The following is a 22,536-nucleotide window of genomic DNA, read 5'->3' on the forward strand; positions in this document are numbered from 1 at the left end:
ACACTACAAACAGTTGCTTCATTATCAAGCAAAGTCGATGGATTTAATAATAACTTGGCACTGATTTAAGTCAAGAACAGGCAAATGCAATTAATCTCTTTTTTTCTGACCTGGAGGGACCAGATGTTGAGCAGACCCCCTATCCCGCCAGACACTAGAGCTAGTCCACTGGAACAAAATGAAAGGGACTTCACTGCCGTAATGTGGCCATGAAGTACAAATGCACACTTTGCACCATCCTGCTGTAAAATCAAGACAAAACAGACGATTTCAAGAGATAAAAATCTGTCACACAAGGAACTGATTTTATAAAATCCATGATATAAAATTAATAGCACCGAGGCTGCAACAAAGAGCTCTAGCAGCAGATCCAAACCTTGCCCTCAGTGCTTCTGTCCTGGCACACAGAGCTGTTCAATATGTTGGGCAAAGATACAACAGTGCCCCCCTGTGGTAGTGTCCAGACATACACAGAGCCATTCTGACAACCTCTATTGAAACATGGAGAAGAAAGGCAGAAATCAATGATCAGCAATAAACCTACATGACTCATAATTCATTCCATATTTTTCTCAAAAACTTGCAGTTTTTATAATTAACTGTAATTTTGTAAGTAATTAAGTGTATGTAGAATGAAGAAGGAATATATTAAACATACGCAGCCATCATGAGTGTGGGATCAGGTGCTCTGCCAGGAAGTGGACACCATTCAGCAATGTTAACAGTGCTGGTGTGGAAGAGATTGTGGAGGGTCACCCAGGAACCCGCGGCACGTCCCAATATCTTTACTACCTCTGACCTCCCCAAACAGAGCAGCAAGTGTCCTGTGGGATCCCATTTTAAGGAACACACAGTGTCCTATAAAGTAAAGGGCAGGGCAGTTAAGCAGGAAGCTTCTCATGAGAAGAAAATAAAATTATGTGGCACAGCGAAAGATAAAAACATAACAGATAGCTTTATATTTTCAAGAGAAATAATTATACAATATCTAGACATCATTTTCTGCAGTGCTCGCTAAGATATAACAGACTGAGTGTGGATGGCAAACCTGGAAGAGAGACAGCACTACGGGCTGCTCATTCTCATAGGTCTCTGTTGTGGACAAAAGGATCTTTCCACTGGGATAGCCCACTGCAAAAGGTTTGTCCTCACTGTGCCAGGCTACACACTGGGGGGCTAGGGGAGATATGAGGAAATGATTCTCATAAGTAAATAGTTCAACCTTGTTCTGTTTTGAGAGTTTATTAAGAACGTGTAGATATCATTTTTATATCTGTATTATATTTATGAAGTTAGAGTATGCAGGCAATTAGCTTAGGATTAAGACAGGAACAGGTTAACTGTTTCTAGTTCTGAACTGTGTGCTTAGTTAGGCCACTCACTTTCACCCACTATATTTAATTACTGTCTACACCAAAATCCCACCATAAATCTGATTCAGAAGTAAACTTTAATACCTCCTAAAATATTGATGAGCGCTACTGGATTCAATTTATGTTATTCAGTTTTGTTTTTGATCAGGAAAAGTGGTGTGTAAGACTCTCCTTACTCTCATTTCTTTGACAGGGGGTCAGTTCAGTACTCCTCACAAGCAGGTTTGTTTCTTGCATTGTGACCTGCAGCCAACAGAGGGAGCCATCCAGCCGTCCCACCAACAGGCTCTCAGCAAGTCTGCTCTTACAGTCTGCTGGCTGGTCAAGCACCCACAAGCTGAAGGTCTGAGCCCAGCAAAGAGCAGTGACCCGAGAACCCTGGTTCTCCACGTGACAGAGCGATCCTGAAAAGCGACAGAAACACAGTCACATGCAATGCAGACTCTATTTATAGGTCACATAATAGTGTTTGTTGTTATATTGATCTGCAGAAAGTTTCCCTCTACTCACCTTTAAAAATCATTATTCACTGTAATTATTCGATTTATTTTTAGAAGCAATATACTTGCTCTCTTAACCATCAGGCATTCAAGCTTCATATGAAGCATAACCAGGCTGTCTGTTTGTTTGTTTGTTTGTTTGTTTGTTTGTTTGTTTGTTTGTTTGTTTGTTTGTTTGGTTGGTTGGTTGGTTGGTTGGTTGGTTGGTTGGTTGGTTGGTTGGTTGGCTGGCTGTTTGTTTGTTTGGTGCAGTATATTACATATGAATCAACTGGAAACCGTCCCGTATGACACAATCGGTTCACTACTATATTTTTATGTTATTTTATCCTTTTAATTATACTATAAAATGAAATGTATTGAAAGAACAACTTAAGTATTAACATGTGACATTATTATGGAACATTAAATATCAACTTTTTGCTTTTATTATTAGCTGCAACTAACTGAAACATCAGACACTAATAAAAAAAGAGACTTATAGGAACTACCTCTAATGTTCATGATGTTGATGTGCTTGTTCTCAGGGGCAGCCAAAAAGTTCCCTCCTGTACTCCAGTACACAGGAGACATGTGATGACATCTGCCAGCCCTTTCACTGCTTGATCTGTCTGTCTTACTGAAGATATCAACAGAAAAAGATTGAGTTTACAACTGCATAAATACAGCAACACCAGTCCATTCAGTATAACTAAAACTAAAACGCATGCCGTTGTGAGCAAATATAATGAACTTTCAAATGTAATCAAATTAAGACTTTGGTAGTATGACGAAGATATATCCTTTAAAATAAGCATGAAATAAGAAATCTGTTTTTAAACGAAAGGAAAACTACAATAATCCAAACATAACCTGGTAATACAGGAGAAGGTGGTCTGTAACTCCACGGTGATGTGGCTAATGCTCCATAGCTGCACCACTTTGTCCTGAGAACATGTAGCCAACAAACTCTGCTCACTGCTCCAGGAACAGCTAGCCACCTAAACAGAAGAGAAACAGTGAACAAGTCTGTTAAAAGTAACACTTTTAACAGACTTGCAGTAATAGAGAAGACCTCTCTCAATCTTTTCAGCAAAACAACCCACAAAACACATCTTCCAGTAGAAAAATTAAAATAAAAAAAAGCAGAAAGAAGGAATGCACATATAACCCACCTTGTTGTAATGCCCTTCCAGTCTCTTAAGAGGGCATTTCCGCAGGTCACCTGCCAGGTCGCTGTATGTTTGGGGTCGATGAGAACTCTCCTTTCCTGTGACAGCCAAAGCCTGCACCAGCTGTTGTGCTGCCCACTGGCGGTGTTTACTGGTTAGTCGAGCAGAGAGGACACATGCTGCCAATGCATTCGCCAACTCCAGAGGGCCAACTTTGGCACCGAGGTGTGGCAGAGAGGAAGGAGTCAAAGAGGAAGAGCCCCCTTGGCTTCCTGCATCTGCGTCAGAAGAGAGCTACTTTGAGTAACACTGTAATAAATGATTGCACATAACACACCAAATATAACAAACACATTCTCTCTTTGCGCTCTCTCTCTCTCTCACCATTAGTCTCGTGTTCAGCCCTCTCTGGGGTATAACAGTGTTCACTCTTTTCAGTGAGCAGGGACACCAGACTTTGTGTGACCAGGAACGTTGGGGGCATCTGGTCATTATAGTCCCTCTGCTGCTGGGCTCCCGGGTTTGCAGCTGTTAGGCTGGCACTCAGGCATGCTCTTTGTTGTGGGTCACTGATGGCCCCAATATGTACCCCCGTAGCTGCTGCCATCAGGTCCTAACAGATATCATAGTAAAAATATATTTCCATTTTTAGAATTTCTTGTTTTCTCTTTTGTTACTTGAATCTTCAAAACTCCAAGACTGCATCTCAGACTGAATTTAACTTGATTTTAAACCAGAACCTTATAGTGTGGGCCTTTTTCTCCCATTACCAAGCTTTTAAAAATCAAAGTCTGAATATCTATAATTAGAGAAAACTGACCTGAGTGCATATCTCCACCAGCTGTCTGTAAGCTGTAGGACTGTGGGACACCACACTGCCAATGGCTGAGGTAAGAAAGTTGAGGCAGGTGGAGTTGTTGCCTTCTGTCGCCAGCCCTCTCACACCTGAACGATTGTCCACACAGGTGTGAGCCCTGCCCCCTGCCGCTAAAGTCATCAAACGCACCAGGATACGGATATCTGCCAGACCCAAGGACTCGAGTCCATTAGACTGGCTACTCACTGATGCACTGAAGATGAGGACAGAAAAGGACTCATGCAACCACTTGATAAAAAAATACAGAAAAGTTCAGTGATTTTATAGTCATATTAACCTTGAGGCAGTTTGAGAAAGTGCTCTCATCACAATGCTGTAAGCAAGCAGAATCTGGGCTGTGGATGTGACTCTTCTTAAAGCTTTCAGCCTATCATGAGAGTCCCTCAGCGATACTGCCTGCTGTCCAAGGCTCAAAGAGGTCTTCTGCTCAACAAGGGCATTCCCTGTTGGAAAGAAATAGATAAAAATCTTTTAATTAAAACGAAAAAAAAAAAAGAAATCACACTGAATGATATGTTAAAACCTAAAAACACTTATCTGCTGTGGGTGTGCAAGATATTCAAAAGTCTAGATCCAATAAGACAGCTGGGAGTACTGTTTGTGTTTCAGATGCCCAGCTATGGTAAGTGAGTGATGAATCACTACCCAACAGTGAATAAAACTAGGTTCCAATCCTAGGGTCCTGCTGCCAACATGCACAGAGGGAATGTGGGTGTGTGTTACAAGTCTAAAAACTTAAACCATTCACTACAACATGGAGCAGTGAACAGTTAGCTTCTGAGTATTGTGACCTAATTCTCTGTAAATGGGTGGCAGTTTATGTAGAAGTATAAAGACACCAAATTTTTATTATTATTTTGTCTTTCTGTTCTGCACCTGCATGATACTAAATGTGTTTTTAAAAAAAAATCTTAATGCATCTGAGCTACCGTAATTCTGTTTCAGCTACAAAAATAATTGAACTATAATGCATTCAGTAAATTACAGGACTTTTCTGTTTGTATAGCAAAACAAAAATGAAATAATACCTTTGTGAGCTGCTGCTCTTGTAGGAAAGGCTGAACTGTAAACTAGTGCTCCAAGTGGATCTGGCTCTGTAAAGGCAATAGGGTCTGGTACAAGCTTCTTCTCAGTCAAACCTAGTGGTCTGAGCAGGAGTCCAAAATCTTCCAGTCCTGTCAATTTGTCTGTGTCATACTCATCATGGTGGCTCATCTCCCAGTCATCTAAGCAAGCAGGACCATTCATATTGTATATTCATTATAAAGCCATGGATTAAATTGTTTCTGTTGTACCTTTCTATAGAGTGAAAATGACCTGCCATACCATCAGAAGTGCTGTCCATCTGGCCAATCAAATCTGATGTCAGCCCTTTAATCCTACAGCAAAAAGCAAAAAGGAGGCCACAACAATGATGAAAAGTGAGAAAAAGAGAGTCAATCCAAAGGTTTTTGTTCTATAAATGATGTGTGAATTATGTTGCATGAAGCCAACATTTCCCATACTATGTACATTATCTGCTGTACCTTTCATATTTGGAGTTTGGATTGCTTGCATTTGCAGACAGATACTTTTCCCTGCAAGTGCTGCAGAGGAGGTAGAAGGGGAAGTTGGAGCCACATTCCCCTTTGAACCAAACATCCACATAGGCCCCGGTGCTGTCATAGCCCTTACGTGCAGCACTCTGCCCACAGCCTGGGTGTCGCCGCTTTATGTGATTGTTAAACTGCAAGGTGAGGGTGTTGCACAGCTCACATTTAACCATCTGACTGTGTTCCTCTCCCATCTAAAAAAAGATAGTTAAATACTATTTCTGTGTGTGTAAGGACAATAAGAGAACAGTCTTAGAAACGTATGCATGCATAAAGCCAAAGCATAAAAGGCAAATCAAGGTTCCAGTGGAGCAATTTTGCATTTCAATTCATTGACTTAGATTTCTTAAAACTGTTAAAGAGATTTGAGAGTTTTGGCTGGTAGTGTAGATTAGATTTTTATTTTTTTTTCAATCTACGATTAGTGTTTATGTGTCACCTCCACTATCTGGAGTGTCTCTCTCTCCAAGCTGAAGAATGAAGGGGTGAGGAGGTCCTCATAACTTTCTTCATGGTATGGATCATCCATGTAGCCAAGCTCTGATTCTTCCTCAACAGAGTAGGGGTGAAACTCTACCTGCTCTGGCCAGTCACTGACGGCTGTGTGCTGTTGATACAACTGGGGAAGGGGGCTGGGTGATGGCAAGTCTGAAAAAAATGATGTTTGAAGAGAAAATACAATATATTAAAGGTACTTTTGCCTGCAGTTGAGCTTTGAACATAGTTTTAATGTTCACGTTTCATTTTGATTTTTCCCTGTCTGACCTGGCCTTCGGAACGAAGTCCTCTGAGTGGGGCCTGAGCGTCGCCGCCGTGCTGGAGGAGGTCTGTTCCTGGTGAGGTGGACATCCAAAAAGTTCTCTCTCTCTATCCAGTCAAGCCCTGGCAACAGGCTACAAGTGAAAAAACCGGAGGCTGTCAGTGTACTGATTGAATAGCAATGCAGAAATACCAAAAATCATCAAATTCCTCACCTTTCATTGGTGTGACTAGTGGGGCGCTCAGGACACTGAACTGTCTCTGGCCCATCTGGGGATGGAGTCTCAGGAGCACCCTCTGGTCTTGGTAACTCTGCTGCTTGCTGCTCCTCGGTCAGGGGGTGCTCTAGCATCCAGCTGGCCAGCACCTCAATGGTTTGTGAGTCCAAGTCACCTGCTACATCTGGAGGGGGAGGGGGGGGGGGGGGTAGTACTGTCAGAGTTTCAAAAGAAAAACTGTGCTGTATTGCTAATTCATGCCGGACATCACCAGACGACCATGCTACTGGTCATGGTCTGAGGTCACGTCGGCACATCTGTTCTGACAAATGCAGTGTGTGATGAGAGAGCAAAATCTGTGATATAAAGGGTGAGGGAGGGCCTAAACTTAGATTTAAAAAAGGTGGTGCCAAAAATGTGACAATATTCATATACTTGCAGTTGCTTACATGCTTATAACATATCATATGTGCACCATATGCGTGTAAAATATTGTGAATCGGTTCAGTTTTACCATGCAAAGCTTCTGTGAAGATGCAATTTTTATGAAATACCACAGAGCAAAGAAACTATTTTAAAGTGTACTGTGTAAAAACTTTTCCAAAAGAAGTGGAGAGAATCTAATAGTCACCCAGTAAATTATAACACCTGAATGGGGAGCCGCTCAGGTGTGGATTGTTAAAAAAAAGTAAGTCTCAGCTGATGTCCACCAATGAACAGCAACACAATAATCCCAAAACTAATTCATTTAACTTCTCATCAAAGAAAATGCTCAAACATAAATACTACACTTGTCCTATTTCAAATAATCCAGAAATGTTGAAAGGACAGATTTTAAGATAAAAGCACATGAAGCAAAAATGTTGTGGCATCAGACACACTACACAAAGCAGTACCTGCTGCCTCCATGGCCCAGTAGATATGTCTCATAGAGAATCCCATTTCTAGCAACCGACTGGTGACAAACATTTGTGTCCGTTCTGGTGATTGAGGAGATAAGAAAAAGTGCACAAAAGAACAGAAAACAAAAAACAAGCCCACAGCTCCATTTTGGAAAGTATATGTAGAATTTAGCAGCTAAATGCATGTTTTATTTGTTTATGCTCCCTCTTACAAGTTCATATTATGAAAGGCCTCCTCATGTTATGTAAAGAGCACAGTTTTATTGTAGGCTTTCAAATAATAAATGATTAAAGACGCAAATCATCTAGCCTTTTAATCCAACTCTACCCCAAGACATAAAACACAGAGGAGACCTTTAGACTAAGCACTTACTGAAAATGCTCAGAATACCACCAACATAAATGACAATGAAAAACAAAGGTGCCATTCAAGCATGTAAGTGCATGCATGCATTTGACTGTTTTAATATCTAGCTAATAGCAGAGCAAAACACATGCTGTTTTGAGCAGCAAATCTGCTGTGACCAAAGGCTGAACATTTAAGACCATGCATAAGACAGACAATTCCAACTGAGTTACTATTTTTCTACTTCTACTACTCCATGAAAGAAATCGCATGGCATTATTAACATAATTATCATATTACATTAATAGCAGGTTTCAGTGTCAGAGGATCACAAGGAAAAAAGTTGCTAAAGGTGAAATGAGAGACTAAGATATTCTCTTTTCCACACTACATCATTAATAAGAAACCTGACATTGTTCTTAAATTAGATGATTTTTCTCTCGTGCATCTCCTCAGCATACTAACTTCCGAAAGCTTTGTCCCCACCATTGTCTCTGTGCTTGTTCTTACCCAGGCTGCTTCTGGCCTGTGTGCTGCAGGGACCAGGTTCCATGAAGCTAGTCTGTTGTTCTGTGAAGGCATCACAAGAAGCAGAGCTGGCAAGGCTGAAGCAAGGGTGCAACACAGGGGGGGTGCTAACCAGTCCCGTAAGCGTAGGGAACCGAGTTAGCACCATGTGCCTAGAGGAAGTGAGGATACAGTATGTAGAGTAATAGCACAGCAGAAAGAGTGCTGCACCAGCAGTTTTACATCTTCACAAGACATCTGACATATTAAATAAATGAAAGTATAAGGTGAGCTTTATTCATGCAGATTCACTGCTTTTAAATATCTGAAAGTCACAGTAAGTATGTATTCTTGCATATTAGCCTTTATTATTCTGAAGTCTTTGGTCAAAAGCTGCTTCTTCTTCCTCTTGTCAAAATAATCAAATACGAGTGCTTTGCATGTTATCTGCAGTTTAAATACAGATCACTAAAGCGTTTTTTTGGGGGGGTTTGCCTCTTGAAAGCAGACGTAACACTGACACTACGGTCAGCTGGCTAGGTTAGAAGAAGAAGGGCAAGCAGGCAGAGCTGCAGCCTGGGTTAAAGAGAATGCAGGCAAAATCTCTCACTTTTTTCCATATACAGTGCATCCTAACTCACCCATTCCCTGGACTTCAGAATAGCTGTTGCTGCCAAAAGATACAGGTCTGTAGCAATCAGCAACAACATGAAGACTGACAATAAACCTAATTATTGTGACATGTTCGGAGAATTTACTGGACTTACTGTTTCATGTGGATTACACAACCAGTTTAAATCAAAGTAATAGAACTCACAACCTATACTTACTGGAGGAGGCTGATGGGGAGGAAAGGGTTGAAATTATCAAGGCTATCAGCCTGAAGGTTTGTTGGCAGAGAGGAGGCCAAGTCAGTGTTAGAGGATGAGGCAGAGGCTCTGTTTGATTGGCCAAAGATGGCAGTGCCTTCAGAACCCACACTGTACAAGGACACAGAGCTTGAGGACTTGGAAATGGGCTGCGAGGATAAGTGGTGGCCTGATTCTGCAAGAAAAGAAACAGTGATTGAGGATATATGACCCCCAATTTCTTACTACACTATTTTTACTAAAAGTCTAAAATTAGTGGAGACCAACATAGGTAAACTTCAAGTCTGTCAGTACAGCCAGGTCAAGTCCTCAAAAGAAAATTCTGTTAAGATATAAATCTGTTAGGTCTGAATCGTGATCATTAGCATACTACAATAGTTTTTAACCTGTAGCTATAGCCTGTTTAACATAGTAACCAAGGTCTTTTAATAAGGCTTTATAAATAAATATTCCTGGCATGTAGATTTTGCTTTCTAACTTAAGTCTAACAAAAGTCAATGGAATAACCAAGTCCTTTTTTTCTAGTGAATACAAACATTCAAATACCTTTGCATTCTTTGTCCTCCTGCAGTCCTTTAAGGGCTCCTTTGTATAGCATGACTTGAGCTCTCTCCAAATCAGAAAGAGACACAGTCTGTTTGATGGGACAGTGCCTGACCGCCCACTTCACCATGCTCTGCACCACATACTGCAGCACTGATCTCAGCTCAGCACTTTCATCCCATTGTTTACTGCTGGCTTTAGTTTGGTCAGAGTTTGGACTGGAGAGGGAACTCCCTGAGGAGTTGGGAGGCTCGTGCTTTGGCACTAGAAGCAGATCTGACAGTTTCTCACAGCTAAAAATGACAGTCAGGGATTTCAAACCTCCAGTGAGAAGGTATGAGACTCTAACTGCCCTAAGTTCAAGTGCAAAGGCATCCATTTTGGAAGTTTGGAATGTCTGGGGAGACTGAGCTTGAGAGGTCAACTCCTGCAGGTCAGCAATCTTTGTTGCATCTTTGGTTGAGGATGGTGATGGGAACAAGTCACTCTCAACCTTCTGTTCCTTTTTCCTTTCATCTTCTGTCAGCCATGTTACATCATCTTGTATCTCTTTATCCAGGTAGCACTGTGATTCTTTGATGTTCTCCCCAGAGTACTTCCTTCTCAGTGGCACATGAGCACCTAGCCAGCCCTGTTCCTCCAGCAGCCCCATCAAATAAATCAGATCTAACAAAACAGTTGGTTTGAGGCCTCCAAGGCGGGTAACATCACAGCAGGAAATGTCACAGGGATCCAGTGAGATGATCGGCGTGTCGCTGGGTGACCAAGAATTCATGGAGCTTAGTTATTGGGAAGGATGGGAAGAACCCACAGATACAGCATGGAGTGATACCAGGACGGATTCAACAGGGATTAATGGATTTAAGAATGAAGAGGAAGAAGCAAGAAAAAAGTAAGATCAGAAGGGTAAATGATGAAAACAAAGAAAAATGTTAGACAAACTGTAGAGAGAATGAAAAATAAACTAACAGAAAGGAACAGAGTAGAGTCATACACATGCTGAAAGGACCAAGACAAGAAAATATAAGAATAATTTAATGGAAGTTAATGATAATCACTTACAAAAGAGAAATACATTTTAATCAAAATTAAGTTGGAATATGATCATATTTTTGTAATACCTGACAGAGATGTCTGGTTCTTCCCACTGAAGCTTGGCCAGAGAGCTTCCCTCTTTCAGGACCCCAAGCAGAATGGCTCTGCGCCCACTGGGTTTGTGCAGGCACAGACCTCCGGCACGGAGACCACCGTCGACTCCTCCAATCAAAGCAAATACCGGCCACACTTGAGTGCAAAGTGCAGTCAGCTTGGCCTCAGACAAGGACCGACAACGTGACAGCACCTCCTTTGTGTGATCATCAGCCAGGTCTTTGTCTTTGTCATTCACTTCCTTATCAATGTGTGAGGCACTGAGGCCTGCAGGTGAACATAAGACAGTGACAGTAAACCAAAGTGTAACATCCGTTTGGCAAATGTGCTTTATTTTTCACAGATGAATACAGATTTCCTATACTATTTAAGTGTTACTTAACTTTTAAATAAAATTTAAGCTGGGTCTATTTACTAGCAAGCAACTTAACCATGTGACCACTGGGGGCGCTGGGTTAGCTCACAGGGTTGAGAAGGTAACCCCTATGCCATAAGGCTAATACAGAGGCCTGGGTCTGAATCCACCCTGAGCCCATGTCTTCCCACTGGTCCTTCTCACAGCATTCCTGTCTTTGCTCCACTGTCCTATCAAAATTAAGGCTGAAAACCTTTAAAAAGAAGGGGAAAAAAGGGGGAGACCACTGTTTAAGTGTGTGTATGACCTGTACTGAAGTTTCCTGAGTCGTCGTCTCTCAGCAGGGGACCAATGAGCTCCAGGTGGGTATGAATGTGCTGGTTAATGTGTGGGGACCACTGGTCACACTGATGGAGCCGACGCAGCAGCTGCACTGTTGACTCCAGGAGCACAGTAACCCGGGGGCTGCAGAGAGGTTCTCCAGGAAGTAGACTACTGGGCATGCCTCTCATCTGGAGGTCACGCAGAGCCACCTGTGAGAAGTACAGAGAAACTAGTTTGTTTGGTTTGGTTTTTTTTTGGCACTACTAAATATTTTTGAAAGATATTGTGCAGTATGAAGTTGAAATTTCATGTTTTTCAGTAAAGCAATTATCTGTTATACATCTGGTTATGCTTCCTCATATTCAGCAGTAGGTCACTGCACTGTATGTGTAGCTGTTTTTGTTTCCAGATCCAACTATTAACATTATCCACAGAGATGTCCTAGTCATCCATCCATCCATTATGCATAAAATTCAAAGATGGGGGACAATGAAACAAGTTCAAGATAAATCTGAAGGTGCGGCGTATATCAGGTACCTTCTCTCCAGGATTACTGCTGTAGAACAAGACACAAGGATACAGTTCATTAGCAACCACACTTTCAAATGCCAGCTTTGGTTCCTAAAAGGGAAAAAAGACAGACAGACAAAGATTAAAGAAGAGCGCAGCACTCAATCTGAGGAAAACTGACTGTAAATATTTGGGCAAACCTTGTCATTCTTAGCAAATGATACAGTATGAGCTTCCATGTCCAGGATGCAGGTGATGGTGTCACCCTGTGTAAACGAAGGAAGTGTGCGCACCAGTTCCCCTCCATGGTAAAGGTTGCCACTATAAGCACGATAAAGCCACATATCTGTAGTTGTATGGTGGTTGTGATCTCTAACTGGCCAGCGTGAAACACCAACACACGTGCCCTCATTGCCTCTATTCTCTTTGGTAATGTAGAACTGTGGAGAGAAGAAACAAAGTCATAAACCATAATTAAGTTTTGTAATTGTGATCTATGTGCAGAGAAAGCTAGTACTCACCTTCCATATAAAACAGCCAGAGGTAATGGCAGTGGTAGCCAAACCGTAGCCTTTCCCTCCAGAACCATGTGAGAGGATGTTCCCACTCTCCAGAGAACAGCACATTAGTTTGTGTGGGTCAAAGGAAAAATCTCCAATGGGAATACACTCGTCATAGCTGCCAGTATTCTGTAAAACAATTTGATACATAATTTAGCAACATATACCACAATAATAAATATACACTGCAATGTAAAGTGCTAATAGCAATGGAAAAATCTTAATGACGACGTGATTCTGGCATACAGGGGGTGGTAACTGCTTCATGCAGCACACAAAGATAAATTAGAAACCACCACTTAATTCCAAAAAAAATTATTACAAAAGAAACTAGAAAGTGTTTTAATTAGGAAGTGACTGAAAGTTCAACTGTAAATAAATAATCAGACTAGGGAAAAAAAAAAAAAAAAAAATCACATTTTCAAATTAGATACAGTTTAGTTTAAAATTCATGTAACATTCTTGATGACAATTAAGCTTGCTTGTACATTTCTGTCCTCTACCACTTGTCATCTCATCTTTCCACAGAGAACAGGCCCATCTGTTCCATCAAGTAGCCCCACTGTTTTCAGTTTCATTACTGCCAGGACTGCATTTCATTTTGCCATAAACAGCATTTCCTCTTGGATTACTATACTCCTTGGCTATTTTCAACAAAGAAGAAAAAGTAACAGCACTTATTTTCTGATATTTTTATGTGGCTTATGGTTGGCTGGTTTGGAAAGTTTAATAGGCTGCAAACAGAATAAAATGTGGTCTAATGTTTTAAATACAAAGCTGAGGCTTATTTATACAAGCACAAGGCATACTTTTTTCAGCAAATCAAAACAGAATTTTACAAAAACAAGCAAATAAAAACACATGGGTTTAAGGGTTTGTGGTATTATTTTGTGTAACTGCTCCTCTGATGGGTAATAAGTGCAGCTAGGTACAGTACGAAAAAAAAAAATCCTTCTTTTGGGTGCTCTCTAGGGGTCCAGATCATCTGCCTCCATTTCACCCTATCCCTTGTATCCTCTTCTACATACATGAATCTTTTCTGAGGTCTTCCTCTTTTCCTCCTGCCTGGCAGCTCCATCTTCAACATCCTTTGTCCAACATATCCACTATCCCGCCTCTGCACATGTGCAAACCATCTCAGCCTTGCCTCTCTAAATTTGTCTCCAAATTGCTCAATCTGAGCTGTCCATCTGATGTACTCATTTCTAATCTTGTCCATCCTGGTTACTCCTGATGAAAATCTTAGCATCTTCAATTCTACCTCCTCCCGCTCGGCCTCTTGTCTTTTTGTCAGTGCCATCATCTCAGGTCTCATTACCATTTTGTAAACCTTCCCTTTCACTCTTGCTGCCATCCTTCTGTCACAAATCACCCCTGACAGTCATCTCCACCCACTCCACCCCGCTTGCACTCTCCTCTTCACCTCTCTTGTGCTCTATTACTTGGGACAGGTGATATTAAAACTCATCCATCTCTGCTACTCCTTGCATCTTCACCATTATACCCCTCTCCCTCTTATTCCCACACATATATTCTGTCTTGCTTCTACTGACTTTCATTCACTTTTCTCTAGAGCATACCTCCACCTCTCCATGCTCTCTTCTACCTCCTCTCACTTCAGATTAGTAAAAATACATACGTTAAGATATAATATATATGCTATATATACATGCTTAAGATGAGCAGATCAAAAGCAACAGCTTTATTACTATGTAATGCAGTACATAGTATTCATATTGTCTTACCCCTGTGTCTTTTTCAGTTGTTTCTTCATGGTTCCTCTCAGTTAGAGGTTCCTCCCACATATAAACAGACAAGAGCTGAAAGAGTTGTTTAACAATCTACGAGAAAACGAGAAAAATATGTGGGCAATCCTGTAAACCCTTACAATGCTTTAACAATATGTCATGCCAATTTGGTAATGTTCACGATGAAGTATTCTTGACCTAATATTTTACTTGTATTTCCTATACATGTTTACATCATACCTGTTCAATATGAACAGGCTCAGAACAAGCAGGTAACAGTCTTTCTAAAACATGGAAGGTCAAAAGCTTAGTGCGGAGGTTCTGGAAGTGTGGAGATCCTGAAAAGCAGAGAGTTGTGATATTAATTTTAAAAGTAAAGTGTTCCACAGTGTTAACAATATTAATACAGTTTCTTTGTTGATTACCTTACCTAAAGAGCACTTGTGTGAAATAATGGCCATGAGTGGATCAATCCATTTGATAAATGTAGAAAATCTTTTCATAACTCTTAATGACAGTACACGCCTCAGAAACACCAAGAAATCTGCAAGCTGAGATTCAACCACTCTGCTGCTTTCTGCTCCTAAAACAACAAGAGAAGGAAGAACATGTTCAGAGGGGCGATTCCATTTTTACAAATGCCACATCTATCATTAAATACAAAGTGCCTCAAAGCAATTTTTTAAAAAAATGACTTTATTAATTCTAAATTTGCCACACCAACTAGATTTGTGTTCTTGCAGTAGGAGTCCACATGAGTTTTCTCAGCTGTTCCCATCTCTGCCATCTGTTGCTGGTGGAAATTGTGCAGAATGTTCTGGAGATGCTCACACATCACCTCCATAAGCGCCTGGGATACATCAATAGGCAGAAAATCCTCACAGGAGCTGAGAGCACAGGATAAATATAAATTGTTATCCAAATATTACAAACATCGGTAAAGAAAACAAAAGTAACTGAAATCTTGTATACTTAGTTTTTTTTTTATAATCTCTTCATTCTCACCTTGCAACCACAGTCAATATCTGAAGCAGACGGGCACAAGCGAGTCTAACGGCTCCACCTATTAGCATAGATCCAGATGTTGTGGCTGCAAACCAGCCCTGGTTGATCAGTACACAGCTGTTGTTCGTCAGTGTGGAGAGGATTTCCAGGATCCCACATTTGATGATCAGCACCAGATCCACAGGCTGGTAACAGAAATTCAGTGCAAACATTGTGGCAAGTAGAAGGTGCTGGCATGAACCTGAGAATGATAGAGACAATATCTCAAATGTAAATAAAATATGCATATAAAAAATTAAAAACTGCAACATTATGTAATAATGAGTATACCTGGACGTTTCCTTTCAAACAGGACTCTCTGTTTAAGAACACGCACCACCTGCTGGTAGAAGGTGTGGGCTGCAGACTGCAGCTCTCTTTGTGTGTCCAAAGAAGCTGAGTGTGTCCCACACTGCATTGAGATAAAATAGATTGAAGAGAAGCAACACAACGGAAAGAAACATGGCTATAATTTCCAGTGTTTTTCTTTTTTCCATCCAGATTAGAAGACATAATTATTCCTTCTAAACATCCTTCATTTATGACCTAAAATAAAACAAGTCCACCAGACCATATCTGTCCATTTATACATGCTGTAGTACCATTGTGTGGAATATTTTTAACTTACTATACATCAATAGAATCTTCAGAACCCTAATTTTAATATGTATGAAAGAAATCCATAGTAACTACACAAAGTAGCTAAAAAGTGCACTAACCCACAAAGAAATTAAAAATCATTTTTGTTGTATTTACATATTTTGCTAGATACAGAAATGCCATAGCAGTAAATGCTAATGACAATGATAAAGTATATAGAGTACATTTTATTGTTTGTGCTTTTTACGCGATTTCTGCGAACTCATTGGAGGACGCATACGGTGCTCTAGGACACGTTGAATGCATGATATGTATGTGTAAATTCTCTGGTTTTATATGCAAAAAGAATTATTGCTCTATCATATGTGGCTGCAATTCGACCGGCATTTAAAGACAGTTATGCAATCGGGAGCACCGGCACTCCGACCGGTCACAAAAACATCTGAACAAACACTGTGGCATTACAATTATTAGATGTACCATGTAGTGCTGAGTCTCATAATTAGCAGAGTGAGAGCCAATAATTTGCGTTCCTAAGGCAAAACATCCAGACAGGAACTGTAACTGCACAGACTGCAACAAAGCAGGAAACTGGCTGGATGCTGTGGATTCACAGCTCTTTTCTTCCATCTTGGACAGGAAGGCTGACATCTGACACAAGGCCTCCAGGCGCATCTGATCAGAACAAAGAGAGCTTGTAGTTAGTAAGAGACATCCAAGATCTTTACAGAACACCATTTTGGGCAACATCTGAGCAGTGGTATGTGTTGGATGCTAAGCACACCTGCAGTGCAACATGAGAAAGAATTATCCTAAGTTTAAAAAACAAAAAAAGAGGATGTTTTATAAAGCCACTCTTAGACAGTCCCATTAAAATATATCTTTCAACAGTGAACAACTGTCCCATCATGGCATTTGGACAATAATTTTATTTTTTTGTAATTTTGCCTCTTTAGCAGTGGTTCTCAAATCCAGGCCTCGTGGCCCAGTGTCCTGCAAGTTTTAGATGTGTCTCTGCTTCAACACACCTGAGTCAAATATAGAAGTCATTAGCAGGACTCTGGAGAACTTGACTGCGTACTGAGAAGATAATTCAGCCATTTGATTCAGGTGTGTTGGATCAGGGAAACATCTAAAACCTGCAGGACACTGGGTCACGAGGCCTGGATTTGAGAACCACTGCTCTATAGACTGGAGTTGGAGTATGACGAGTTGGACAGCACCGGACCCTGAAATGATTCACACCTACTGGTTAAAGAAGTTAACTGCACTCCATAAGCATCTGGCAGCACAAATGAACCAGCTGCTAATGACTAAGACACTCGAAATAGCTAACCAAAGGCTGGACAGTCCCAAAGGATCCCCAGAAGGGACCAGTCCCATTCAGCTACCAGCCAATATCCTGGCTTAGCACAACACTGTCAGGCATCATAGCAGCTAAGATGAACAGATACATGGCTCAGAACATGAGCGGGGCCCAGAAACAAATTGGCAGTAACACCAGAGGAGCAAAACACCAGTTAGTGGTAGATCGAGCAGTCACTCGAGACTGTATGACAAGACTAACCAACCTGTGCACCGCCTGGAATGACTACAAGAAAGCCTGTGACTCAGTGCCTCATACATGGATCCTGGAATGCCTAAAACGGTACAAGATAAACAGGACCCTAAAAGACTGCATCAGGAACTCAGTGGGAATGTGGAGAATGACACTACAGGCCAACTTCAAGTCAATTGCACAAGTCACCATCAAGTGCGTTATTTACCACTGAGAATGGCACAAACATTAGCCACCTCCTCTACATAGAGGACATCAAGCTGTATGCCAGGAGTGAATGAGAAATCAATTCACTGATCCACACCACTAGGATTTACAGCAATGACATTGGAATGTCATTCAGACTGGACAAATGTAGTTGGATGGCAACAAAGAGAGGAAAGGTAGCCAGAACTGAGGGCATTGCACTACCAGAAGGCAACATTGCAGACACTGAGGATAGCAATAAGTACCTTGGAATCCCACAGGCAAATGGGAACCATGAAGAGACCGTTAGGAAAGCTGCAACCACCAAATTAAATACCTGCAAAGAGATCTGGTGCGGGCTGTTCAGAGATGCCCTTGAGACAATCTAGCACATAATAGCACAGTGCAAGATGCTAGCAGGCAAGGCATACGTGGAACGTCATAACCAAGTGGCTGGTATACTATGCAGGAACATCTGTGTCAAGTATGCCCTGGAAGTCCCAAGGTCAAAATGGGATACACCCCCAAGGGTGGCTGAGAATGACAGAGCTAAGATCCTGTGGGATTTCCAGTTACAGATGAACAAATGGGTGATGGCTAACCAACTGGACATACTAGTGGTGGACAAGCAGTGGAAGAAGGCTGTAGTGATAGATGTAGTCATAACAAGTGACAGCAACATGAGGAAGAAGGAAAATGAGAACCTCAAGAAATACCCAGGGCTGAGAGAAGAGCTAGAAAGGACGTGGAAGGTGAAGGTAACAATGGTCCTCGTGGTAATCGGAACACTCAGGGCAGTGACCCCCAAACTGGGAGAGTGGCTCCAGCAGATTCCAGGAATGACATCCAAGATCTCAGTCCCGAAGTGCGCAGCCCTAGGAACAGCTAAGATCTTGCGCAGAAGTTCCCAGGCCTCCAGCAGAGGACCCAAGCTTGAAGGACAAAGACCGCCCACAGGGTGTGTGCAGTTACGTCCAAATACTTATGGACCTATCTGCACATTGTTGTATAAATACTAAAAATAATTACACATTTTAAAATTCAAATACGAAATGATTCATAACTGTTAGTTTGTTGCAGGTCTATATTGATTGATTACATCTGTAATTATATTGTTGCAGTATACAGTGAATTAAATAATAAAAACCACTAAGTATAAAAAAAAATAGATATCGATGCTACTAAACAACATTAATAACTTGTAATGTCATATAAAAAAGTAAAATTCTAGTCACCTCAGCCCGCTGTTGCTGCTGCAGAATGGCAAAAGTAATAGACTTTGGATCTGCTTGAGTATAACTCTGTCCAGGTGAAAACACTGGTGAGGAGGGTGATAAATAGATCAGGCTTCCACAGACAAAGTGAAACACCTGGTTAAGGATAGGCAAAGTGTTGTTGCCATAGTGGGACATTGTGGTGGATGGGCTGATGCACTGTCGCAGGCGATCCCAAGCATCTTTCATTATCCCCAAGGAACACAAAGGTAAGCCTAGAGAGACCAAAAAAAATAACGTGATCATTCTTTCTGTTTATACTGTCTGCTACAAATTCTCCTCATATTATTTTAAAGAAAATCAGTAAAAGAAAAAAAATCCCAAGTCCTATTTTTTTACAAAACAGGACTTTGAACTTGTTTTTCAAGGCCTCAATGGTGTTTTTGGTGCAAAAATTGATGTTTGTACAACCTCTTAACCACAGCTCAGTACAGAAAAACTGTGAAAATGTACATTATGACATACTCAGACTATACAGTACATGATCTGAATCTTTTCCACATACCCATTTTATTTCTTGCAGATCCAGAGGAGTTTTTGGACTGGTCAGACTAAATAAGAGAACAGTATATTAATACTGATGAGGAGCTATATGGCCAAATTATGATTTTATATATATATATATATATATATATATATATATATATATATATATATATATATATATATATATATATATATATATATATATATATAGTTACCGGTTTTCGTCCACTGACAGTCACTGTAAGGGATTCTGTTGATGATTTCCTGAAAGTTAGATATTGTGGATAGTTAGTGCAAAAACAGCTCACACAGAACACAAATGCACTAAAACAAACACACACACACTGCACACGGTCTTTACCTCTCTCCAGTGTTCACAGCCTCAATGTTCTCCCTTTCACTGGGTTCCACCCAAGCAGGCCTGACCCCTAGCAGGAGGAAGAGACATCGGGACACCACCAGATGGCAGGCAGCAGGGAAAGACAAGCTTTCCTCAGATTCCCTGTGCTTCTCCCACTGTTGCTTGGAATCAGGCTCTCCCTCTGGGCTGACGGGGCTCTCCACGCTGCTCTGAAGGGTCGAAGTGCCAAACGACTCATAGACTGTCACATTCTGCTGTACTTGCATGGCTTCCCGGGTGGCCATGAATGATTCTAGGACTTCTGCGGGAACGTCAAATACATGGGTGTTTTATTTCTTTCTGTGCCTGTCTGCATGGTTTAATAGAGCAAGAACATAGAGATATGAATTTTTAACCTGAGAGATAAACACGACTGCCAAATCTGTCCTCATCTGCAACCTCTTCCTGGTTGTGGTTTGCTGTGGGTGGTGGGGGAACCTGTACCTCCCGGCTACAGTGACCTACTGATTGCTGCTCGTGATCCTTTCCCACCTGCTCCACTGAGGTACCTGGCTCTTGCCTTTCTACCTCAGGACTTTGCGGAGACTGAGCAATCTGCAGTACAAATAAATACATTAGATATATCTCTGTAATTTCAACTGATCTGAATGATCAGGTTACTTCCTTTTAATTTAATTAAAGTTAAAAATCAATTAAGGTACAAAAAAAAAGCACAATTATGCAATTATTATTTACAGAAAACATTATAAGCTATAGAATGGTTATAAATTGTTTATAAATTCAATTACATATCTTTAAATATACTGTAATGTACCTGTTTGTTAGATGCTTCTACTTGTGACATCCTTGACGAGGTTTTAAGGGTCAACAGGGCACTTCTAATTTTATAAACTGTTTCATAGACATCAAACAGCATCTCACAGGGCTCATGCCTGACTCAGAAGAATGGATAAACACAGTGGAATAGGTTATACAATAATACTTTATTTATATCATTCCAAAAATTATAACTGAAGCAGCAAGAAAACGTTTAACATATTGGAAACTGTTTCAGTGTGTATTAATAGCTCTACAGTGCTTCAGTAACTGACCTGTCCTGCCAACAGGCCTCACTCTGCAGTCCGGTATGTTTCAGGAGAGCAGCCAGACAGCAGCGGCAAACAATCTGCAGCAAACAATCACCTGAAGAGCCTCCATTCTCCCATTCTGCTCTCACACCGAACAATACAAATGAATACAGATGAATTAAAAAAAAAAAAAAAACACACAATAAAAAAAAAAAAATAACAACCTTCTAACCAAAATTTAAAAACAAAGCTATGCAAATCTATACAAGATTTTCAAAATAAGCAGTTAGTCCACTGTGAACTGTATATTTACAATACAAACTTTCAAAATTATACGCATAAACACACACAAGTACCTTTGCTGTGAGCATAATCCTCCATCTTCTGCCATATGCCACCTGCAAGTCCTCTGGATGATCCCAGTGCAAGTTCCAGTAAAGTCCTGGTTTCTTCAGTCAGGCTCAGCTCTGTGAGTCTGGCATCAGTACTGCCCAGCAGCACTACTTCAGTCAGCCACGCCATGCTAGAATCTACAGGATAAAGCAGCATGCAGACTGTTAATGAAAACTGCACACTGCTCAGAATTAATACTGTTTTCTTGGTTGTATAATAATAATAATAATAATGATATTGATCTCCTTAATTTAAAGATGTCATTTTAGGCTTCTGTGTAACACAACAGTCTAAGATGTATCCCAAGTAAAATAAACCAGGCAATTTATTTGATTATTACAGTGATCAGTTATTAAAACTAAAATTAAAAACCTTGTAGTCTCTGTGACATCTTCTTGGCCTGAAGGCTTTAAAAATAGCTTATGTACTTTCAGCTTTAATTCAAGGGGTTTTACAAAAGTTTTGCACCATTTCCAGAGTTAAAAAATTAATGGGACGGGCACCCGGGTGGCTCAGTGGTGGAGCAGGTGACCACATGCATATGCCGCGTTGCGATGCAGGCGGCGCGGGTTCGAGTCCCAGCCTGTCTCCAATTTGCCCGCGTGTCTTCCCCTGTATCTTTCCCCGAATTCCTGTCTCCCTCCACTGCCAATAAAAGCCGCTGTGGCCAAAAATGCAAAAAAAAAAAATTAATGGGACAAACTAGAACCCATGCACATCTCCAAATGCTGTTTCCTCCCTGCTCTGTATTTCCATTCATGAAGGTGTCTCTTGATTGTAGACTTGGACAGTCATACACCTGCCTCCTCAAGCGTGGTTAGATATCGTGAAGTTGTTTTTCTTAACCATGGAAATAATTCTGTCATCTTTAGTTGCCTTCTGTGGTCTTTCGGGCCTTTAGTTATTGCTGAACTGGCCAATGCATTCCTTATTTTTTAAAAGATACACAAGATTGTGATTTGGCCACTCCTAAGGTTTTTGCTGTCTCTCTTAATGATGGCCTCCCTCACTTGCATGAACATTTCTTTGGACCTCATATTTAAAATTACATTAAAATACAGTGAAAACCTATAAATTACAAATTCAACACTTTAAATCAACTTCAGATATTCTGTCTGCTTCATTTGTCTGAAATAAGGGATCAGGCCTCACCTGGCCACAAAACTGATCGTCAGTCAATTATCACATTCATTTTGAACCTGTGAATGGGAGACTGTGCATAAAAATGGCTGTAATTCTTAAGCAGTTAATGCAATTTTTTTGTAAAACCACAAGTCTGCAGTT

The 22,536-nt window shown here is 40.8% G+C and overlaps 1 protein-coding gene across 1 annotated transcript in view; it reads right to left on the reverse strand.

Moving 5' to 3' along the window:
- The window catches only part of LOC115789034 (probable E3 ubiquitin-protein ligase HERC1), a 45,121-nt gene that overhangs the window by 7,187 nt on the left and 15,398 nt on the right, over nt 1-22,536 (reverse strand). Inside the window, exons 20-60 of the mRNA XM_030742194.1 lie at nt 21,216-21,389; nt 20,884-20,998; nt 20,607-20,724; nt 20,188-20,386; nt 19,793-20,093; nt 19,647-19,695; nt 19,451-19,496; nt 18,907-19,160; nt 16,408-16,602; nt 15,619-15,739; nt 15,289-15,529; nt 15,004-15,170; nt 14,714-14,866; nt 14,524-14,621; nt 14,281-14,376; nt 12,497-12,664; nt 12,176-12,415; nt 12,003-12,086; nt 11,449-11,674; nt 10,759-11,053; nt 9,641-10,392; nt 9,056-9,269; nt 8,229-8,398; nt 7,367-7,450; nt 6,468-6,654; nt 6,259-6,386; nt 5,933-6,141; nt 5,428-5,687; nt 5,228-5,280; nt 4,930-5,127; nt 4,179-4,344; nt 3,845-4,094; nt 3,409-3,637; nt 3,028-3,302; nt 2,726-2,853; nt 2,365-2,492; nt 1,550-1,777; nt 1,049-1,176; nt 659-858; nt 377-491; nt 111-242 (exon numbers count right to left, since the gene is read on the reverse strand). Coding sequence (XP_030598054.1) covers nt 111-242; nt 377-491; nt 659-858; nt 1,049-1,176; nt 1,550-1,777; nt 2,365-2,492; nt 2,726-2,853; nt 3,028-3,302; nt 3,409-3,637; nt 3,845-4,094; nt 4,179-4,344; nt 4,930-5,127; nt 5,228-5,280; nt 5,428-5,687; nt 5,933-6,141; nt 6,259-6,386; nt 6,468-6,654; nt 7,367-7,450; nt 8,229-8,398; nt 9,056-9,269; nt 9,641-10,392; nt 10,759-11,053; nt 11,449-11,674; nt 12,003-12,086; nt 12,176-12,415; nt 12,497-12,664; nt 14,281-14,376; nt 14,524-14,621; nt 14,714-14,866; nt 15,004-15,170; nt 15,289-15,529; nt 15,619-15,739; nt 16,408-16,602; nt 18,907-19,160; nt 19,451-19,496; nt 19,647-19,695; nt 19,793-20,093; nt 20,188-20,386; nt 20,607-20,724; nt 20,884-20,998; nt 21,216-21,389 — 7,574 coding nt within the window. The remainder of the gene's footprint in view (nt 1-110; nt 243-376; nt 492-658; nt 859-1,048; nt 1,177-1,549; nt 1,778-2,364; nt 2,493-2,725; nt 2,854-3,027; nt 3,303-3,408; nt 3,638-3,844; nt 4,095-4,178; nt 4,345-4,929; nt 5,128-5,227; nt 5,281-5,427; nt 5,688-5,932; nt 6,142-6,258; nt 6,387-6,467; nt 6,655-7,366; nt 7,451-8,228; nt 8,399-9,055; nt 9,270-9,640; nt 10,393-10,758; nt 11,054-11,448; nt 11,675-12,002; nt 12,087-12,175; nt 12,416-12,496; nt 12,665-14,280; nt 14,377-14,523; nt 14,622-14,713; nt 14,867-15,003; nt 15,171-15,288; nt 15,530-15,618; nt 15,740-16,407; nt 16,603-18,906; nt 19,161-19,450; nt 19,497-19,646; nt 19,696-19,792; nt 20,094-20,187; nt 20,387-20,606; nt 20,725-20,883; nt 20,999-21,215; nt 21,390-22,536) is intronic.

The sequence above is a fragment of the Archocentrus centrarchus genome, chromosome 12, assembly GCF_007364275.1.
Source record: "Archocentrus centrarchus isolate MPI-CPG fArcCen1 chromosome 12, fArcCen1, whole genome shotgun sequence".
In the NCBI taxonomy this organism is placed as follows: Eukaryota; Metazoa; Chordata; class Actinopteri; order Cichliformes; family Cichlidae; genus Archocentrus; species Archocentrus centrarchus.